Genomic DNA, 19,031 nt, shown 5'->3' with positions numbered 1-19,031 from the left:
GATTGATAAATGTACATAACTTTATTTAGGCATTTTTTTGCAAATTAATTTCGAAATATTTATGACGAGTACTCTGAGACATATCTGAAATAGCTAGAAACGTTCTCAACACTAGCGTGATATTGTTGTGACGTGATGTGCGTCGAGATTAGAAACGACTTGGAACGCCTGCTGGAGAATGCTGGGAGAATGCTACGGGGAATGGGAGTCACGAGATTTCACAATTTAAAATGTCTGTTTTTTCAAATTTTTGGTTAGGTTTGGGGTTTCTTTGTGTTCACATCGGCGCTTTTTCTCCGCCCAAGTATTCTAAATGTATCAGCAAAGATTTTGGACATGGAGGGACCGTTTGTCTTTGCTCAGAAAATGAATGCGACTCGTTCAGCGAAGGAACTCCTCTTGGAATGGGGGAATACGCAGTTTACACAAGTACTAAAGCGAGGGAACGTTTTAGTCTTAAGACAGCGAAGTTTGGCAAGAGTTTGACTATGAAGTCTTCCGTAGAAAATGTCCGTTTGATGGTGAATAATAGCGTCAGGTTTCAAAAGATTCTCGGGTTTGGAGGTGCATTTACAGGTAACGTGGGGTCATGCAGGACCAGTGAGTGAAAATCTTCTAAAGCTGTAGCTTTAATTTTTTTCGGTGAGATTGCTTAAGAGTTACACCAAATTTTTGAAGCAGAAAATTACATATGGGTGATTAGGTGGAAGGGAAGTATTATGATCTGTAAACAGTAAAGAGTGAGGCTTACCAAACCAACCTTTTCCTTTGAGGCATAGGTAGACTTTGTTATTTTGGCCAGGTGTATGTGTTGAGCGGCCACATGCCGAAACTCATTTTTAGGTATCTTATTTGTGTTACAAAGAACGTAATGCAAAAGTCCAGTCAAATTAGGAGACGGGTTAACAATAATAAACTTTTTTTGTGGAGTCCTTGATCTGCTGGGCACCAGAAAAAATAACTGTGGCGTAGAAGGTGACCAAAAGAAGAATTGTACTACAACTGGACTGGTTGGTTATTTTTTTTTCTTGTTTATATAGCCATTTTATTTCTCCCCTGGCCACTTGATCAAATTGAAAATTGGCATAAAAAGTTCCCTACTCAAAAGATCGAGTGCTTACTCAATAGCAGCAAACAAACAAGAACTTTGGTGAAAATTTTTGTCAAATAATGCAAATTAAAAGAGCCTTGAGTCTTAAATGTGACTAGTTTAAACCAATGAACATGATTGTTCCTTGATATAAGTTGTAGTAGGAGAAATATTACAGCTGTAATATTTCAGAATAGACTATGTTGTGTATCGAGCTTTTTAATTTTCTGATGGTTGCATCTCCAAGTGATGATTGAAGAAGAGTTATCACTGTTCCTTGTTTGCTGGGCATCAGGCACCAATGAATTCCTCTGTGTCTTCTTTCAGATGCTGCCTCGATTAATCTTTACAACATCAGCACAACCTTGAGGCAGAAACTTCTTTCTTCATATTTCTCAGAGGAAGGTATTGAGTATAACATTGGACGCATCCCTATGGCAAGTTGTGATTTTTCTACAAGACCTTATTCCTACAATGACCATGTTGGTGATCTTGAGATGGCCGACTTTAGCTTGGCTGATGAGGACATACAATTGAAAATCCCATCCATATTGACTGCAATGAAGATGAGTAAGAAAAACATCACATTCTTTGGAAGTCCATGGTCAGCACCTGCATGGATGAAAACAAATAACAAGATGACTGGATTTGGACAATTAAAGGGAAAGGCAGGAGATAAGTACCACAAAGCATGGGCTTTGTACTTTGCCAAGTTTATTGAGGCTTACGAGGAGAAAGGAATAAATATCTGGGCAGTTACAGCACAAAATGAGCCATCAGATGGATATATTCCATTGTAAGATAATTAACTTTTGCACTTTTCAATAACATACATGCTGTGAAGTTGTGAAGATGCATTGCAACTACTAGCATTGCATTTTATGCTGCTAACAATCACGTTAAAGACTTCTTACATTGTGGGGGTGACTTGCATTGTTTAGAGGGTTCATGAGGTCATGATGCAAAGCTGTGACAAGACAATTTCGATCATATTTTTTTTATTCCCTGACAACATGATGATTTGATAACAGGGTAAAATTTTGAATTAACTTCATTACATTTTTTTTTTTTTTTTGGTTTATTAATGATAAAAAAATACCACAGGTCTTTCTTTCCCTGCATTTAATTTTGCAAAACTCTATGTATGATTTATTAAAAGATTTTGTTTGGGTCAGGCACTTACTACATGTACAAACTGTAGGTACAGTAATTAAATGGGAAACTAGAAAGAAGCCTTTTTATCAATTCAGAAAAAAAAAAACAGCCCAGGCTTTAAACCATCATGAAGTAAAAAGCACTTATCTACATCAGCAAACAAATGTTGTAAAGTAAAATTGATTAGTGACGAAAATTACCTGTAACAATTTTTTCATTCTAGATACATTGTTACATCTCATAAAGAAAGGAAAATACAAAAAAAAAACTGATTTAAATCATTTCAACCTAAATTTATTTGAAACTACAACATATGTATTCTGGCCTTACAGATGAAATTTGTTTTTTATTTCTTATTTTTTATCTTCCTTTCCTCCAGTTTTACATTTCAGTGCATGGGATACACCCCTGAAATGGAAAGGGATTTTATCAAGGAGGACTTGGGGCCTATGCTGTCAGCCCATGGCCATGCTGATGTGAAGATAATCATGCTTGATGATCAGCGCATGTTTTTGAAACAATGGGCAAACACCATTCTTAATGATCCCGATGCTGCCAAGTATGTTGCTGGAATTGGTGTTCACTGGTATGAAGATAGATTCCTTCCTGCCAAAGTGCTGAGTGACATTCACAACAGGTGATTGGTATCAACTGGGCTATTTGCAAAGTGGGCACATGCAGGGCTCAACACTAATGGCAGCCAACTAGCCACAGACTAATAGAAATTCAGTTTTGGCCATTTGTTTTGGATTTTCACTAGCCAGTTTGGCTAGTAAACAAACTGTCATAACATCTAAGACATCACAAGCCACTCGGCTAGTAAAAGTCAGTGTTGAGCCCTGGGGCAGCATAATCATGATGTTTTAACACTTTACACCTAGCATTAGCATGCAAGTCCTCCATACTGTTCGCTAGGGAGAATCTGCCTAACAATCATGGGCTTCCTAACTTGAGTTTGCATTCATTTCCTTTATTCTCATCTGGCCTATATGTTTGATTCAGGGGTGATGCTGTCAGAAGAAATTCGATGCTCATCACTCTTAGGGTCAATGCATTTTGGAAATGTAAAGGGAAAAGATTTTATGGTTTATACAATAGCAGCATGGGTTGAATTGCTAAGGTTTACAATGTATTTTGGGGTGGAGATCAGACATAAGCATTTTACCAGGTGCCTTTGGCTGCTGCTGTCCATGTAATGATCTCACCTTCCCACCCATCCTACCCCAGGGGAGGACATCCACCACACAGTAATCTTGTGTGTGGGAAATTAATGTCTCCTACCCTTAACCCTGCAGGAGACGGGGCCTACGGTTTATTCGTCCTTATCCGAGAAGACTAGAATATCTATCCATTTCTTGATATTGTAGAAAGGTAGCAAATTTTCCTCAGTTTTTTTAAGACCATGAGTAATGGTCCGGCAGGGGCTCGAACCCTCGACCTCCCGCATGACACAATCCGGCGCTCTAACCAATTGAGCTAACCGGGAGGTGGATTCTTGCATTAGAGATCACAAATTACTTGAAAACTGCATATGTTTAATACACAATGGGGAAGTAAAACAGGAAATTGCTCTAAGTGACCTTACAAGGGTGGACACTCATACATGTATTTTTGTTTGGAAGGTTTTATTAATAATTAAATGCAGTTTAGTTATATCAACTAAACTGAAATTGTAAATTGGCTTCCGTAAGAAGTTAAGATGCTGACGTTTTGAGCATTAGCCCTTTGTCACAACGAATGACGAAGGGCTAATGCTTGAAACATCAGCTTTTCAACTCTATGGTGGCCAATTTACAATTTGGACTCAGTTGATATTACCAAATTACCTCGTTACCCCCATCGACGTAGCACCACAGTTTCTTTAGAAACCTACCCCCTTTATTAATAGTTATTAAATTGTTATTTTTATATTCTTTTTGTCAGGTTTCCTGATCACTTCATTCTTGCCACTGAAGCCTGTATCGCTCCCCCACTCTCCAAGCCTCCCGTAGTCAGCTTGGGGGACTGGGCAAGAGGAAATCAGTACAGCCATAGTATAATTGAGGTTTGTGCTTTGCTTGTTCGCGGTATAGACATACCCGGGAGTCTAATTTTTTACGGGAGGCTCAGATGGCAAGGATCCATATTGTGTTTGATATCTTGACTTCCCCCATAGTTATGAGTTTCCGATCAAATAGCCTATGTGTAGCTGTACCCTCCCCCCCCATTCTGTTTCTCCTTAGGGGCGGGGGGATGGTATGACACGTAGGCTACAATCCAATTTTTGAAGAAATGAGCCCAGAGAAATTACTTTTTTCTCTCAGATTTGTAGATGCCGTTTATTTTGCTCAAATTCTGCATGTTTTCTTTTTTCCTTTTCTTTTTTTTTTTTTTTTTTTTTTTTTGTATGGTTTCAACCTTACGCGTGAAAGTTTTGCTGAAAATTGCAACAATTAAATTGCTTAAAAATTATCTCTATCATTTCGGTCATCGTATATTATATGGAAATATTTCCGCATAACCCACACTACTAGAAAACAAAGCCGTGGTCCCAAGGAAATCTGTTGATTTGCCATTATCCTTTTTTATCCAATACTATACGCTGTGCGGAAATCTTCCCCATGATATTGGACAGTGGCTGACGTCTCGGTAACCTCAGCATAAGTCATCATGAAGGACTTGTTTGTCAGTCGAGTGTTATTGGTCTGGTTCGTGAAAACTAATTGGTCAGTTTTGTTGAAATGAAATTTGCTTCACTAGGGGGTCTGTTGACGCAGGATCCACTGTAATTGGCTAAGGCTGTAGTGGTCTCCCTGCCTAAGACAATTAGGCGCAGCTAAATAAACAAATAAGACTCTATTAGTGTATTTCAGTTTTGATTGTGCAGTTTTGATCTGTCACTCTATTCAATTCGCTGGTTATGAAAAGTTCGTTTTCGTGTTGCCAGCAGTTGTAGACATTTAGAAGGAAAACCAATTTTCTAACTTTGAGGCAGACATTCATTATCCCTAGGTGAGCTTTGGAAGACGCTGTTCTGCATTGTAAATTGTAATAATTGTCACATCACCGTTTCTTTTCGCTCGTTTGTGTTCGCTCGGTATTACATTGAGGTTGTTTGTCACACAAAGGAAGTTAAAGTGGCTCGTACCAGTTTTCATCTTTTTGATGGTTTGTAACTTTGAAAGAATACAACAGAAAGACTGACCAAGGCCAGTTGAACACTTTTACGGGGTTGAATTATATAATCATCGGTTATCCAAAAATAGGTGTCATTTCGTCACTAGTAGTTTCCATAGCAACGCTTTCATAGGCTTATTCTGACGCATTTTTTAGCTTGTGGCTTAAATAATTCGAAAACTAACCCGGTGACCCCATGATTTTTTTCAGTGATTGCTTTTGGCACTTGAAAAGGAAAATACACAAAGATTTTAAAAAATTCTACGGAGTGGAATTTCAGAAAATCTAGAAAAAAGGCAATTTTCAGACACCGCAAATTTCCTTCCGTAGAATTTTCTAGTTTTTTTTCTGATGATTCCTTTCAACGTGATTATCATATTGGAACAATAAAAAGAAGGGGTCACCAGACTTGTTTTCATGCAATAGCTTTCGTGAGTTTAGCAATTTCCACGCGCGTTCTCGCGCATTTAAAAATCTGGATTCTATAAGATCGACATTTGCTCATGATCTGTTATAGCTACCGCTGACAATTGCGTGTGCTCGCGCACGCGTTTACCATTTGATGTTTACAGACGTTTACTGCTAATTAAGAAAATCATTAAACAGCTGTCAAAGATAGCCTCTCGGACTCATCTTTAAAATCCTACACACGACTTCTGGCTATATCATATTATTTTCCTTTAAGTTTCAAAGTCTTCTTCCACTTCAGGTAGATTATCCTTCACTTGAGTTCTTCTTTTTTTCTCCGTCGCAAGATTGGGCCATTCCATTTAAAATCTGCACCCCCCACCTATTGAAGGCTTTCCTGTAACACCCCTCCAGAAGAGAAATTCTTTAACCCCCTTCAGAATTGCCTGAAATTACCCCCTTCAGAATTTTATGTAGCTATCAAGCAAACCAATCGAACCCCCTTCAGAAACTACTCGTGAGAATTTCTGTCAAGGGTACTTTATGGCGACCCCTCTCAGAAATATGGTTCAACCCCCCTAAGAAAAAATATAGCATTGACCCCCCCCCTCCACCTAAGAAATCCCAGGCCTTCAATAGGGGGGGTGTGGATATTAAATGGAATGGCCCATTTCATATCGGTTGAATATTTCTTTTAAATGTGAAGTGAAGCAACCTTCACTTCTCCAAAATTCGTCTTCGTTCTCTTAGTTTCTATCTCCTGCATTCACAGTAGTCGCTCAATACATCAAATACAAGCTCTTTGGTAAACTTCTCACAAAAGTAGAAAAAATTTCACGCGCCGCCATCTTTGTTTTGAATTTTCATCTTTTGATCTCGCGCTTCTTTCGCACGTTTCTCTCGCGCGCGTCACGCAAGAATGACCTGCTCCCCGCGCGAGGAAACAGGTACGAGCCACCTTAATTAAGCGTGCGGCTCAATGGAAGATCATCAGATGATCTATCAGAGAGAGTAAAATTGTCTCCGCGTGAGAAAACCGTAATTTATTTTCCTTTTTATCAAGGAGTATAGAGTATATATACTTGGTTGCAGTAACGCTATCATTAAAGAAAAGAAAAAAAAATTCTAAATAATATGCATATAGCATAGGCATAAGGCGTTAGCATTTAACTTTTTGTCTAATTTTTGGAATCGCTTGGACTCTCAAGAAATTCGAAAGAATTCAGTTTTCAGTGGAAATTCTGTGAAAATCGTCCAGCTGCTGGGCATATAGCCAGAGGGTAGTCTTATATACTAATATATTAAATTAAATAGATTCCTTTTATTTTATTATTTTTTTAAATTTTGCTTTTTTCCATGACAACGTTTATGCAGTTGTGTGCACGTACCCTGGACTGAACGGGTTTACTTTTCACTTCTTGGAAAGATCGATATTGGTCTTCTTTTTACTTGGCTGATTTCCCTTCCAACCTTAAACTTAGAAAGCCAGTTTCTAATTCTAAGAAAGTGTCCGACAAAAATTGAATGCTTCATTTACGGAACACTTCATAAAAGAATGGAATCCATATATAAAACATTCAGGCCGATTCCATCCGTCCTAACTCTTTGTTCAAAGACAGATTCAAATGGTTTTTATTCCATTTTTAACGAAGTATTGTTGTACTGAGAAGTTTACACTCTTATCAGCTCTTATTTTTTTGACTTGATAATATTTCTTGATCAGCAGGGATTTGCTAAAGCAAAGGCATAGAAAAAACCAGGAAAGATTTATTACTCGACGTTTCGGGGTCATCGTGACTCCATTATCAAGAGACTAGTTTAAAAACATGCAAATAAGGAAAGGTACAAGAATAGCATAAATTAGACTGAACGGCTTAAACAAACACCTTGGCGCGGATGGAATCCGTTTGCACGTTCAGTGTTGGCTTACGCATGCGAATATACAACATTTCATTAACAAGGCAATCAAATTTGCCGTTACATTTCGTGATGACGTTGAATTGCTCGATCAAGCGTTCAGGCATTTCACTATTGTGCTGGAGGTGGTAGTGTTTGTAGAGTTTGTAGAGTTTTTCTATCTACAAACACTACCACCTCCAGCACAATAGTGAAATGCCTGAACGCTTGATCGAGCAATTCAACGTCATCACGAAATGTAACGGCAAATTTGATTGCCTTGTTAATGAAATGTTGTATATTCGCATGCGTAAGCCAACACTGAACGTGCAAACGGATTCCATCCGCGCCAAGGTGTTTGTTTAAGCCGTTCAGTCTAATTTATGCTATTCTTGTACCTTTCCTTATTTGCATGTTTTTAAACTAGTCTCTTGATAATGGAGTCACGATGACCCCGAAACGTCGAGTAATAAATCTTTCCTGATAATATTTCTGACGTTTTTCTGGACCTGTATATGTCGCTTTTAAGTTTTGCTTTGTAAATTTTGTTAGTGCTTTCAAAGCAATATTTTAATCGCAATATGTTAATTATGTTAATTACTGTTAAAAGGAACCCGCTCCTTAACCTGGAAAATAAACAGAGCCAACAGTTTTTTTTTTCTTTATTTTTGCGAGCAATCATGAAAACATCTAGTGATACGCGTCGATAACTTTTTGGCGGATGTGTTTATCGTCTGGAGTCGTTTCCTTTTTGTTGCGAATTCGTCAGATCGAAAGTAATTTGGTGGACTAGCCCGAAAATTTTCCTCGCTCCCAATGAGCGGTAGCGTAGCTTCTTCTCTGCAATAGTTGTAATTGCTTTTCACCGCCAAGGGTCATAAAAAAAAAAAAAATTATTAATTTCTGAATTTAACCTAACTTTTTGACGTATTATATGTAGTTTCGTATGATGCACGATCCTCGCAGTAGATAGCGCTATTTAAGCAATAGCGAAAATCAGACCTGAAAAAAATCAGGCCTGTACGGGATTCGAACCACTGACCTCTGCGATACTAGTGCAGCGCTCTACCAATTGATTTTCGCTATTGCATAAATAGCGCTATCTACTGCGAGGATCGTGCATCATACATATCTAATACCGCAGTTCAAAATATATGAACCTTATATATTCATTGTATCTTATATGTAGTTTCTCTGATTGTAATTTCAGTGGATGCTTTGAGAACCACTCATTTGGTGGTGAATGGAGTTAACGTAATTTCCTCCCTGCGACACTATATTACTTTCAAACAAGCCATGAACAAGCCAAAAAAAAAAGCTGTCAAATTTTTAGGCAAATATGGCAGGGCTGTTTGCTGTCGAGAGCAGCTCAGTCTGCCATGTATTGTGTTTGCGTACACTTGGAATGTCGCGCATATTGAAGAATTCTCAGAGATTCAAGATAACATTTTTTTTCGTTTCGTCTTTTTTGCAATTTTAGCTGTGGCAAAAATATTTTTACAAAACTGGTGTATTTTTGGTGCCGCTGGAACAAAAGCTTCAAGTAGCCGCTGGTATTTAGAACGCTTCATCCTTTTCTGTCTTTTATAAGAGCTGTGGGAATAAAACGAGTGCAGCTGCAGTAGAAGCTGCTTAAGATGCAAATAGTATTGACATTGGTATCTCTGATGTTTATTCACTTGATGAACAAATTCACTCTTATTGATAACTTAGATTTTTTAGCCATCTAGAGCAGGAAATATCTCTATAACGACGAAAGTTTCTGGAAGATTACGAACCTTTGCTGTTTCTATGGAATAGCTTCGATGATCAAACTATTTCAAGTTGGCTTTTTATGACTGGAATACGTTATCGAGCGAAGTTGCAGAACTGAAAATGGACCAAAACCCGGTGCCTTTTGTAATAAATGCTGCCCTGAATATTCCATTTTGTTTGGTTGCTGTTGCAGGAAATTCGCTGGTCTTAGCTTCGTTTACCAAGAACCGTTTACTCATTTCACCTTCTACTGTCATTTTAATCGGACTGGCGGTCTCTGATCTTTGTGTTGGCCTGATCGTCCAACCTTTGTACATTGCGTGGAGATTCAACCAGTTTTTCTCCAAGGACAACTGGGGAAAAGGAATTCTCGATTCACTGGCATTATTTTTATTTTGTGCACTTTGCTCTTTCTCATTTTTAACCATCACCGCTCTCAGTGTAGACAGATATTTAGCTTTACATCTTCATTTACGATACAGGGAACTTGTAACTGTTCGTCGAGTCTGTTACTGCCTGGGTTTTGCATGCATATCTGCCTTTTCTCTCTGCACAATGACCGTGTTTCTGCCAGCACACGATGAATACTTATATTCTGCCTCATCGCTCGCCTACTTAGTGGTAAATGCCATAATCTACTTCAAGATTCATTGCGTGGTACGCAGGCACAGGAGGGAGATAGCGGAACAACAACAGCAACCAGAACAACTCCACACACGCAGAATTCCTGTCCCAGGATTTGTAAACATTCTGCGATTGCGGAATTCATTCCTCAACACGTTTTATGTGTACTTGATTTTTTTGTTCTGTTATCTTCCATATATCTCTATAGCAATGATATTTCCCCAGTTCAAAACAAATTATTCGCTTGTTATTGCTTTCGAGATTTCTTGGACTTTGGTTTTCATTAACTCCTCGCTGAATCCTCTTCTGTATTCTTGGCGACTCAGAGGGGTTCGCGAAACAATGAAAACAATTTTACTGGGATCTTTGAAAAGACAATCAGCTCCTTCCCTTAGAAGGAGTAGTGACCATGGATTTGCAATGTACCATATCAATCATTCAGTAGAATAATAATATTTTGACAATAATATACTGCTAAACCTCTGCAGTATTGTCGCACCATATGTTTGCGAATATTGTTTGAGACAATGTCGTCCAGTTATGTAAACAACCTGCCAAGTTTTGACAATGTTGTCAAGTGAAGTGGACATAAGTGATTTTCGTTTTCCCCTTCTTTTCAAAGTCAGAGGTAGCTCTACGCAGTGTGTTCATTTGTACATGTATGACCACGCAATTAATCTATTTCTGAAGTACAGATATTGTAGGGAATATCTCTTTTCACTGAAACCATTGGAGTTGAAGGAATTCCTGGACTGCCGTAATAAGTTCCAATTTCTTCCACTGATGCCTCACTCAGACGAAAATGAATTTGTTTGCACGGGACTTTCTACTCTTAGATAAAATCTCAGAAAAACGCCGAGTGTTTGGTCAAGTCTAATATAAAATGGTGAGACGAAAGAACTCGAAAAAACTGCAAAATTTTGAAGGTTTTGGGTGAGCTTATTCAAAGGTAATTATATAATTAGTAATGCACGAAGCTTTCGTATGATACAGAATCACATTATTTAACTTTATATGTACGGTCTTTTATGCTATCGAAATGTAAATTACACTATATCTTGCTAAAGAATAGAGACTACGTTATCTACAACGAAAAGTTGAATCTGTCATTAATTAGCATCAGAGGTCGCAGTTTCTGTATTCTTAGCTCCACACATAACAAACTAACATTAATTTAGCTTTAGAAACTATTTACATTATTTTATTAACTCAGTTGAGAAAACAAAATTATCCCACATAATAAGCATCGCACTTTCATGATTGTGAAAACATCTTTATTCCAAGTTTCACTGTCACTTTTATTTGCAGAGATGACAAACTTAACATTGATTTTTAATTTAGCTTTTGAAACTCTCAGATGTGGCTAATTTTCACCATCAAGTCAGTTGATAGAACCAAATTGCCAATGTCTCAAATAATTAGCATCGTTCTTTCAGGATTATGAAAATCTCTTTGTTCCAAGTTTCACACGTTTATTTTTAGATACAGCAAACTAACGTTAACTTACCTTTAGGGGCCGACCATTTAACTCTTGGCGGAGGGAGGGGGGGGGGGGGAAGTGGGTGATTTTGAAAAAAAAATTCCCTGCAAGCGCTTGTTGGAAGAAAAAAATTGCATGCAGCCCAAATGTAACAGAAAAATAGAGCATTTAGAACGGAAAAAATATCCTGCCCACTGCCCAGGAGATTGCTAGAAAAAAAATTTCTTGATGACCAGAAATCACCCACCCCCCTTCCCTCAAAAGTTAAATGGTCGACCCCTGAGAGACTATCTGTTGAGGCCAATTTCCACCATCAACTCAGTTGATAAAACCATATTACCAGTTTCTCACATAATTAGCATCGCGCTCTGTGGTGAATTATAAGGTAACCATTCAACAAACAAGCAAATGGGCTTGCTTTTTACTTATCTCACTGTCTTTTATCTATGTGAATATTTTTTTTCTCATCATTCTCTGTCAAAAAGTTACTCTACTAACAAAACCAAGTATAAGGTTGAGTCTGTTTCTTATTAAGGCATGCTTTCCATATTTCCTAACGATATTGTCAAAACATTTTATTCTAGCAGACTTGCAAAGCCAAGATAAATTTACATTACGCTTTGGAACAGGTTTACACTTAGATAGCTCTAAACGATCAGTACCTTTTAAAATTTATCATCGTTTCCAAAGCGTGGTGACAGGATGCTGACTGTAACAATTTTACTTCTGATGTGAAGTATAAAATGTCCTTTGTTATTCGTTGGCGTTTTATCAATTATCCATTTGTAAAAACGTCTACTCTCGCAGAATGATCATTCGACTATGCTCTTCACTTGTACGGTCGGTGGGGACTAGTGGAAGGCGTTTAATCGGCAAAGACGGTCCAAATATTGGGAGTTCAAATCTGTTGTGACACTTTCCGGCTTTTTTAGGTAGCAAAACAATCAGATTTTGTTGTTTGTTGTTTTTATGGCTAGCTTCTAAAAACACATCTTGAGAAAAATGGTCATTAAAGACACTCGCTATCGGATAGATAGATAGATAGATACATACATACATACATACATACACACACACATACAAACATACATACATACATACATACATACATACATACATACATACATACATACATACATAGATAGATAGATAGATAGATAGATAGATTATTTATATAACTTTGCAACCCAAAAGTTGAATTACGTCATATTTACATGGTAAAAAAAAAAATATATATATATATATATATAAAATTGTGCGAAATTGTCGTAAATGCTGCTAGAAAGTGCTCAATACAATACACATGAGTGTAGAGCGAAATACAATTCAAACGGACTGCCCAAGATGTATTTTCGATCTCGGGGTTAGCTTAGGGTTTCATTCGCAAACTCCGGGATTATTTTGCAATCCCGCATGTTCAAGCAGACAATAAGAGATGCGCGCCTCCAAGATTCACTCTTTACTTTTAGAGCTCATCGATCGCACAAGCAGATTTATCTACTTCAAATTCAGTCAGTGAAACTACAATGCTGTCATTATTACCGATTCTTTATTGAACGGTTTGATACAGTGGTGTCCGGTCTTTTCGTCCAACAGTCTTTTCGTCCAAGTCTTTTCGTCCGAAAGTCTTTTCGTATAAGTCTTTTCGTCCAAAAGTATTTTCATCTTAAGTCTGTACGTCTAATTGTTGTCTTTCCGCAGAGCAAATAAATAGCTATTATATTGTAGATAAGGCTATATAGAGAGGGATTGCCCGCACTGATCCCGGGCATCAAAAAAAAAAAGAAAAAAAATTGAATTAGAAGTATGTTTGTAATTCATGGACAGTTTCTACGATGGAAACGCAAAACGGGGCAGAAGATAGTCAAAACAAAAAAACAGAAACGACTCTCGTGAGTTTGTTATGCTACAAACACAGTGTTGGCTTTCTTTCCCGGCTCTCGAAGTTAAACAAGTCATTCTTAATTCGGAATAAAGCGAAATCTCTTTGAAATATAGTAAATCCTTTATCAACCAAGCTTGTTCGGTTAAGATGGCTGGATAGTTGCCTCGTTCTTTACCAGCATTTTTAAGGACCTCGACCTCGTCTCGGTACATAAAAATGCAAAAAGAGAACTCGGCCAATATCTAGCCACCTTGACCTCACGCTTGGTTCATAACGTATATATATATAAAACAAAGAGAAATAAGAGAAGGAACTTAAAATGGGCTGGAACTCTTTCAGTTGTCATGTTTTATATCAATGTTTCTGATCATGTTTCATATAACTCTTCAGGACTTGTCCAACTGGGCCGTTGGATGGGTGGACTGGAACATAGCTCTCAACATGGAAGGAGGACCCAACTGGGTGAAGAACTTTGTTGACTCTCCAATTATTGTAGATGCAGAGAAGGGAATTTTCTATAAACAGGTATAACTTTAGTACAATTTTTCATTTTCACTCCAGAAATTATAACTTTTTAATTAATTTATGATCATCTGTCAAGAAAATCGTCTTTTAGTTATGGCCAATGACGAGAATATAAAATTCAAGCATATTGTGCAATTGTGAAATGATTGGAAACAATGGGATTTTACAGAATCCAATAGAAGGAAACCATGCAAAAATGAGCTTTCAGTCAGTTACACAACACTTAACAGACAGTGATGATAATAATGATAATGACAATGACAATTTAGATGAAAATCAGGAAAATGAAGATAAAAATGACCTTGGAGAGAACAAAATGGTAGTCATGCTAAAACACACCACCACAATCCCTTGCATTTATCTTTTCTTGATATTTTTTATTTCAGTAATGATTTTTACTACCATTTGATAATGCTATATTTTGTGGTAATTATTCCATTACAGCCAATGTTTTACCATCTGGGACACTTTAGCAAGTTTGTACCCCCAGGCTCTCAGCGAATTGAGGTTACAGCAAGTGAGAAATCTTTCCTTCAGTTTATTGGTTTTACTACTCCAGCACCATCCACGTCAACAGTTGTTATTATACTCAACACATATGACCTTGCAGTTCAACTGCAAATTCATTCTCAAGATGGTACTATCAACGAGACTGTACCACCATCTTCCATTCAGACTTACATTTGGTAGAATTAGGTACAAGATGGGTAGATGAGTTTTGAAATAGTTTGTACAACAGAGCTTTGAATCAGAAAATTCTTTAGATTGAAGTTGAATGGTTCCATCACAATTTTCAAGAGTTCTACAATCACCGTAAAACTGTTTTGGGTCCGTGTGAAATGCATAACAGAATGAAATGAATCGCAATCTGCTGATCCACGGAATTGGGAAGCTTTAACATCAAGACATATCCAAGAGAAAACTAATTTAATCTGCTCATGAGTCAATTAAATAAAGTAAATCAAATAAAACTGAAGGAGGAAGTAGACTTCTGTATGAACCCTGAGGTTTTACAGTTTGTGAGCATCAAAAGTTTCATAAAAGTAAAATAGAATAAGAAACAGTTTATGATTGACTTTGCATCTTATTTTTCTGGATGGTTTTACATTTATAATTGTCTTCTGCCCACAACCACAACCAAAACCTGGTAGTTTTAAGCTTGGCACACATTAAACAACATGTTACAAAGCTATGAAATGGAATGGCAGTGGATTATTGTAGGCTTGATGACATCGTTTCATGGATGATAGTAAACTTCCCCAAACGTTTGCCCTCTTAAAGAATGAATGACCTTACTGCATGATCTCTACAATGTAAACAGTATACACCCCTTTCATAAATGGCTGCCAAATTAATATTCTTTTGTTTAAATTTTATTTAAATTAGCCCTTCTGGCCTCACTTGAGATAATGTATTCTTTTGAATTTTACCAGAAGGGCAAATTAAAATTTAAACAAAAGAATATTAATCTGGCAGCCATTTATGAAAGTGGCCTATAGTCGCTGCAAAGTTCTGGATTACTTCCTGAATTTCAAGGTAGACCTTTCCAGTTCTATGTATCAAGCCTTGTTTACCAAACGTCAAGGCCCTAGCAGCTCATTATCCACTGATTCATCAGGTTCTGACATTTCAGCATCATCATCTTCATTGGAAGATAGATCTGATGTATTACTAGCACAAGCAACTTGGCTTAGGTCACCTCTATCTCCTTCGTGGTGTCTAAAAAATGTCCCTGGAAGAAATAGTTTGGAAGTGTCCTCAAAGTTACAAGATATTTGCAAGTGGTTATTGGTAAAAATACTTCATGAAGAATTTTAATGGTAATGGTAATGTGGGTCAAAATTGCCCACCCCCCCCCCCCCCCACCAGAAAAAAAAAATCAAGTCATGTAATCAGGGCTTAACCCGAATGGTTGCCAACTAGCCACAGACTAGTAGAAATTCAGTTTTGGCTAGGGGTTGTCAATTTCCACCAGCCAGTTTTGCTAGTAAACAAACTGAAATTGTCATAACATCTAAGTTGTCACTAGCCACTTGGCTAGTAAGTTGAAAAGCTAGTACTGAGCCCTAGTAATGATTATAAAAAAGATGAGAATTGTTACTACATTATTTTATCAGTGCATTGGGATAATTTAATATTAGTTTATGTACTAAATATTTACAGATAATTACATTCAATGTAATTTTAAAAGAATGCTTTGCTATTTTTTCAATAAAGAATCAAATAGAGTTAAAAATAAAATAAAATGAAGAGAAGTGAATCAGATCTTGTGCAGACTTTGCTTTATCTGTCCATAGATTGTACAAATCATCATCATTGATGACTTACGTCTTTGTCTTTCTGTCATAGATTTTATTTCTTGCTGCAACATACTGTCCTCTGAAGCTCTTTCTGCTGGTGTTGGTTCAGACCTTTAGCAAAATTAAAAATTCATTTGGTGTCTTCAAAATATCAAGTGAATGATGCTGGGCAATTGATAGATTAGCCCTGATCTGACTTATTGCTTGCTCTGAACATTCCTCTCAACCTGACCGTAAGAGTGACCAACATCTTATTTCTCGACAGTATTGCTGCCGGCCAGATAATTAATTTAAGGTCACAGGAATAAAGTAAACGATTGCTAACCTAAGATGCTTGGATTGTTAAACAAATTCTCCTCGTGAATACCGAGACATGTCTAGAGAAATGTATGGAGAATATAGATACTGATGTTAGGATGTATGGGTTAGTGAATCCAGACAGCTTACGGAGGCTCGTACCAGTTTCCTCGCGCGGGGAACAGGTCACTCTTGTGTGACGTGCGCGAGAGAAACGTGCGAAAGAAGCGCAAGATCAAAAGATGAAAATTCAAAACAAAGATGGCGGCGGGTGGAATTTTTTCTACTTTTGAGAGAAGTTTACCTAAGAGCTTGTATTTGATGTGTTGAGCGGCTACTGTGAATGAAGGAGATAGAAATTAAGATAAAGAAGACGATTTTTGGAGAAGTAAAGGTTGCATCACTTCACATTTAAAAAAAATATTCAACCGATATGAAATCTTACGACGGTGAAAAAAGAAGAACTCAAGTGAAGGATAATCTACCTGAAGTGGAAGAAGACTTTGAAACTTAAAGGAAAATAATATGATATAGCCAGAAGTCGTGTGTAGGATTTTAAAGATGAGCCAGGGAGGCTATCTTTGACAGCTGTTTAATGATTTTCTTAATTAGCAGTAAACGTCTGTAAACATCAGATCGTAGGCGTGCACGCGAGCACAAGCAATTGTCAGCGGTAGCTATAACAGATCATGAGCAAATGTCGATCTTATAGAATCCAGATTTTTAAATGTGCGAGAACGCGCGTGGAAATTGCTTAACTCACGAAAGCTATTGCATGAAAACAAGTCCGGTGACCCCTTCTTTTTATTGTTCCAATATGATAATAACGTCGAAAGGAATCATCAGAAAAAAAAACTAGAAAATTCTACGGAAGGAAATTTGCAATGTCTGAAAATTGCCTTTTTTCTAGATTTTCTGAAATTCCGCTCCATATAATTTTTTAAAAATCTTTGTGCATTTTCCTTTTCAAGTGCCAAAAGCAATCACTGAAAAAAATCATGGGGTCACCCAGTTAGTTTTCGAATTATTTAAGCCACAAGCTAAAAAATGCGTCTGAATAAGCCTATGAAAGCGTTGCCATGGAAACTGCTAGTGACGAAGTGACAACTATTTTTGGATAACCAATGATTATATAATTCAACCGCATAAAAGTGTTCAACTGGCCTTGGTCAATCTTTCTGTTGTATTCTTTCAAAGTTACAAACCATCAAAAAGACGAATACTGGTACGAGCCTCCTTAATCTGAGGTCTGTTTCCAGGGATCCACATTAACAATAGCCCACCAGCAACAGACTAGTAGAAATTCTATTTTGGCTAATGGTTTTCGATTTCCACTGGCTAGTTTGACCAGCAAACAAACAGTAATTGTTGTAACATCTAAGATGTCACTAACCACTTAGCTAGTAAGCTGAAAAGTTAGTGTCGAGCCCTGGTTTCAGAAACCTATAGGTATGCTCTGTACAGCACAAGCAGTCACTTTAGATATGACTGACACTTACTTTGCTGTTATCTCTCGCACTTCCCCACATTTTTCGCACACCCCTGCTTGTTGTGCACATTTAGAACAAACTGTGTGATAAGCATGTTTTATTGTCTTCTGCTCACATCTCACACTAAAAGTAAATGAATATACAATCACTGATTTTGTTACATGTGGTAATAACAGGAATTTTTACTGAGGTGATTAATCTCAATCTACCTTCACTAATAATTCAAGCATCTATTTCCCATTGAAGTCACACAACAGCAATTGAAAAGGTATAAAGTATCATCAGTAAATACAATAAAAACATTCGGTACGAATGGCTCTTAGTCACCAGCGGCTACTGGGTAATACCTGCATGGATATATGTGGTGCCACTGCTTTTGACCTGAAATGCACTGTTCAGAACGTTTTGCACACCCCTGTATTGTAACCTGGAACAGCAAGCTCAACATTCAATAAAATTCATCCCTTGAGACAAGCATTTTCATTAGCTTAATTTAAGGAGTTACAGGCTCTTTTCATGAAAGGAAATTTGGTTCAGGTCATATTTTGAAATAAGACTTTGAAGGGAGCTAGGACCTAGGTACCCTGAAGAGGGTACAGAAAACTAAGCGAATGCCTGACGAAAACCATTTCCTTCCGAAAGAAATTGTACATAAAAGGAGTTTACCATTTCTTAGGCGCTGTGAGAGGCTTGTATTTCTTAAATTTCTTTCTCCATTCTATGATCTCTCGACATCTTGAGCAAACTCCGCCAACTTTCAAACTATTGATTTGCTTTGTCTTTTTGCTAGTATCGTGAAGATTGTTCTTGAAAGCTTTTTTGTTTTGATGCTTCTGGCCTTTTTTCGAGTTATTTCCCTTATTTGTGCTCATTTCCTACGATCAATTCACTTAAATTTATCCCAGCTTATGTACAGTATCCCGACCAGTATCCCCTTATTTCACTCATGTGCGCTAAGTTACCAGCGGTG

General features: G+C 37.4%; 3 protein-coding genes across 4 annotated transcripts; 2 read left to right on the top strand and 1 right to left on the bottom strand.

Annotated features, from left to right (window-relative positions):
- Window positions 1–168: 168 nt before the first annotated feature.
- Window positions 169–16,241, top strand: LOC111325349 (lysosomal acid glucosylceramidase). Its single transcript, XM_022929155.2, has 6 exons — window positions 169–576; window positions 1,418–1,886; window positions 2,625–2,882; window positions 4,169–4,289; window positions 13,840–13,974; window positions 14,419–16,241. Exons 1-6 carry the CDS (start codon window positions 231–233, stop codon window positions 14,662–14,664), a joined length of 1,575 nt encoding a protein of 524 aa, XP_022784890.1. The 5' UTR covers window positions 169–230; the 3' UTR covers window positions 14,665–16,241.
- LOC148733621 (melanocyte-stimulating hormone receptor-like) lies at window positions 8,944–11,344 on the top strand. Its single transcript, XM_088758507.1, has one exon. The coding sequence runs from the start codon at window positions 9,581–9,583 to the stop codon at window positions 10,532–10,534; it is 954 nt and encodes a 317-aa protein (XP_088614633.1). The 5' UTR covers window positions 8,944–9,580; the 3' UTR covers window positions 10,535–11,344.
- Window positions 14,885–19,027, bottom strand: LOC111325348 (uncharacterized protein C9orf85 homolog). Of its 2 annotated transcripts, XM_088758511.1 has the most exons (5): window positions 18,728–19,027; window positions 18,071–18,184; window positions 16,876–16,908; window positions 16,303–16,385; window positions 14,885–15,706 (listed from the first exon to the last, which is right to left on the bottom strand). In XM_088758511.1, the coding sequence occupies exons 1-5, from the start codon at window positions 18,931–18,933 to the stop codon at window positions 15,555–15,557; spliced, it is 588 nt and encodes a 195-aa protein (XP_088614637.1). In that variant the 5' UTR covers window positions 18,934–19,027; the 3' UTR covers window positions 14,885–15,554. The 2 variants fall into 2 exon arrangements, with proteins under 2 accessions (XP_088614637.1, XP_022784889.1); XM_022929154.2 differs by lacking the exon at window positions 16,876–16,908 and having other exon boundaries at window positions 18,728–19,024.
- Between the last annotated feature and the right edge of the window lie 4 nt (window positions 19,028–19,031).

The sequence above is a fragment of the Stylophora pistillata genome, chromosome 4 (genome assembly GCF_964205215.1).
Source record: "Stylophora pistillata chromosome 4, jaStyPist1.2, whole genome shotgun sequence".
NCBI classification, from domain to species: Eukaryota; Metazoa; Cnidaria; class Anthozoa; order Scleractinia; family Pocilloporidae; genus Stylophora; species Stylophora pistillata.
This window is presented reverse-complemented; position numbering and strand designations above follow the sequence as displayed.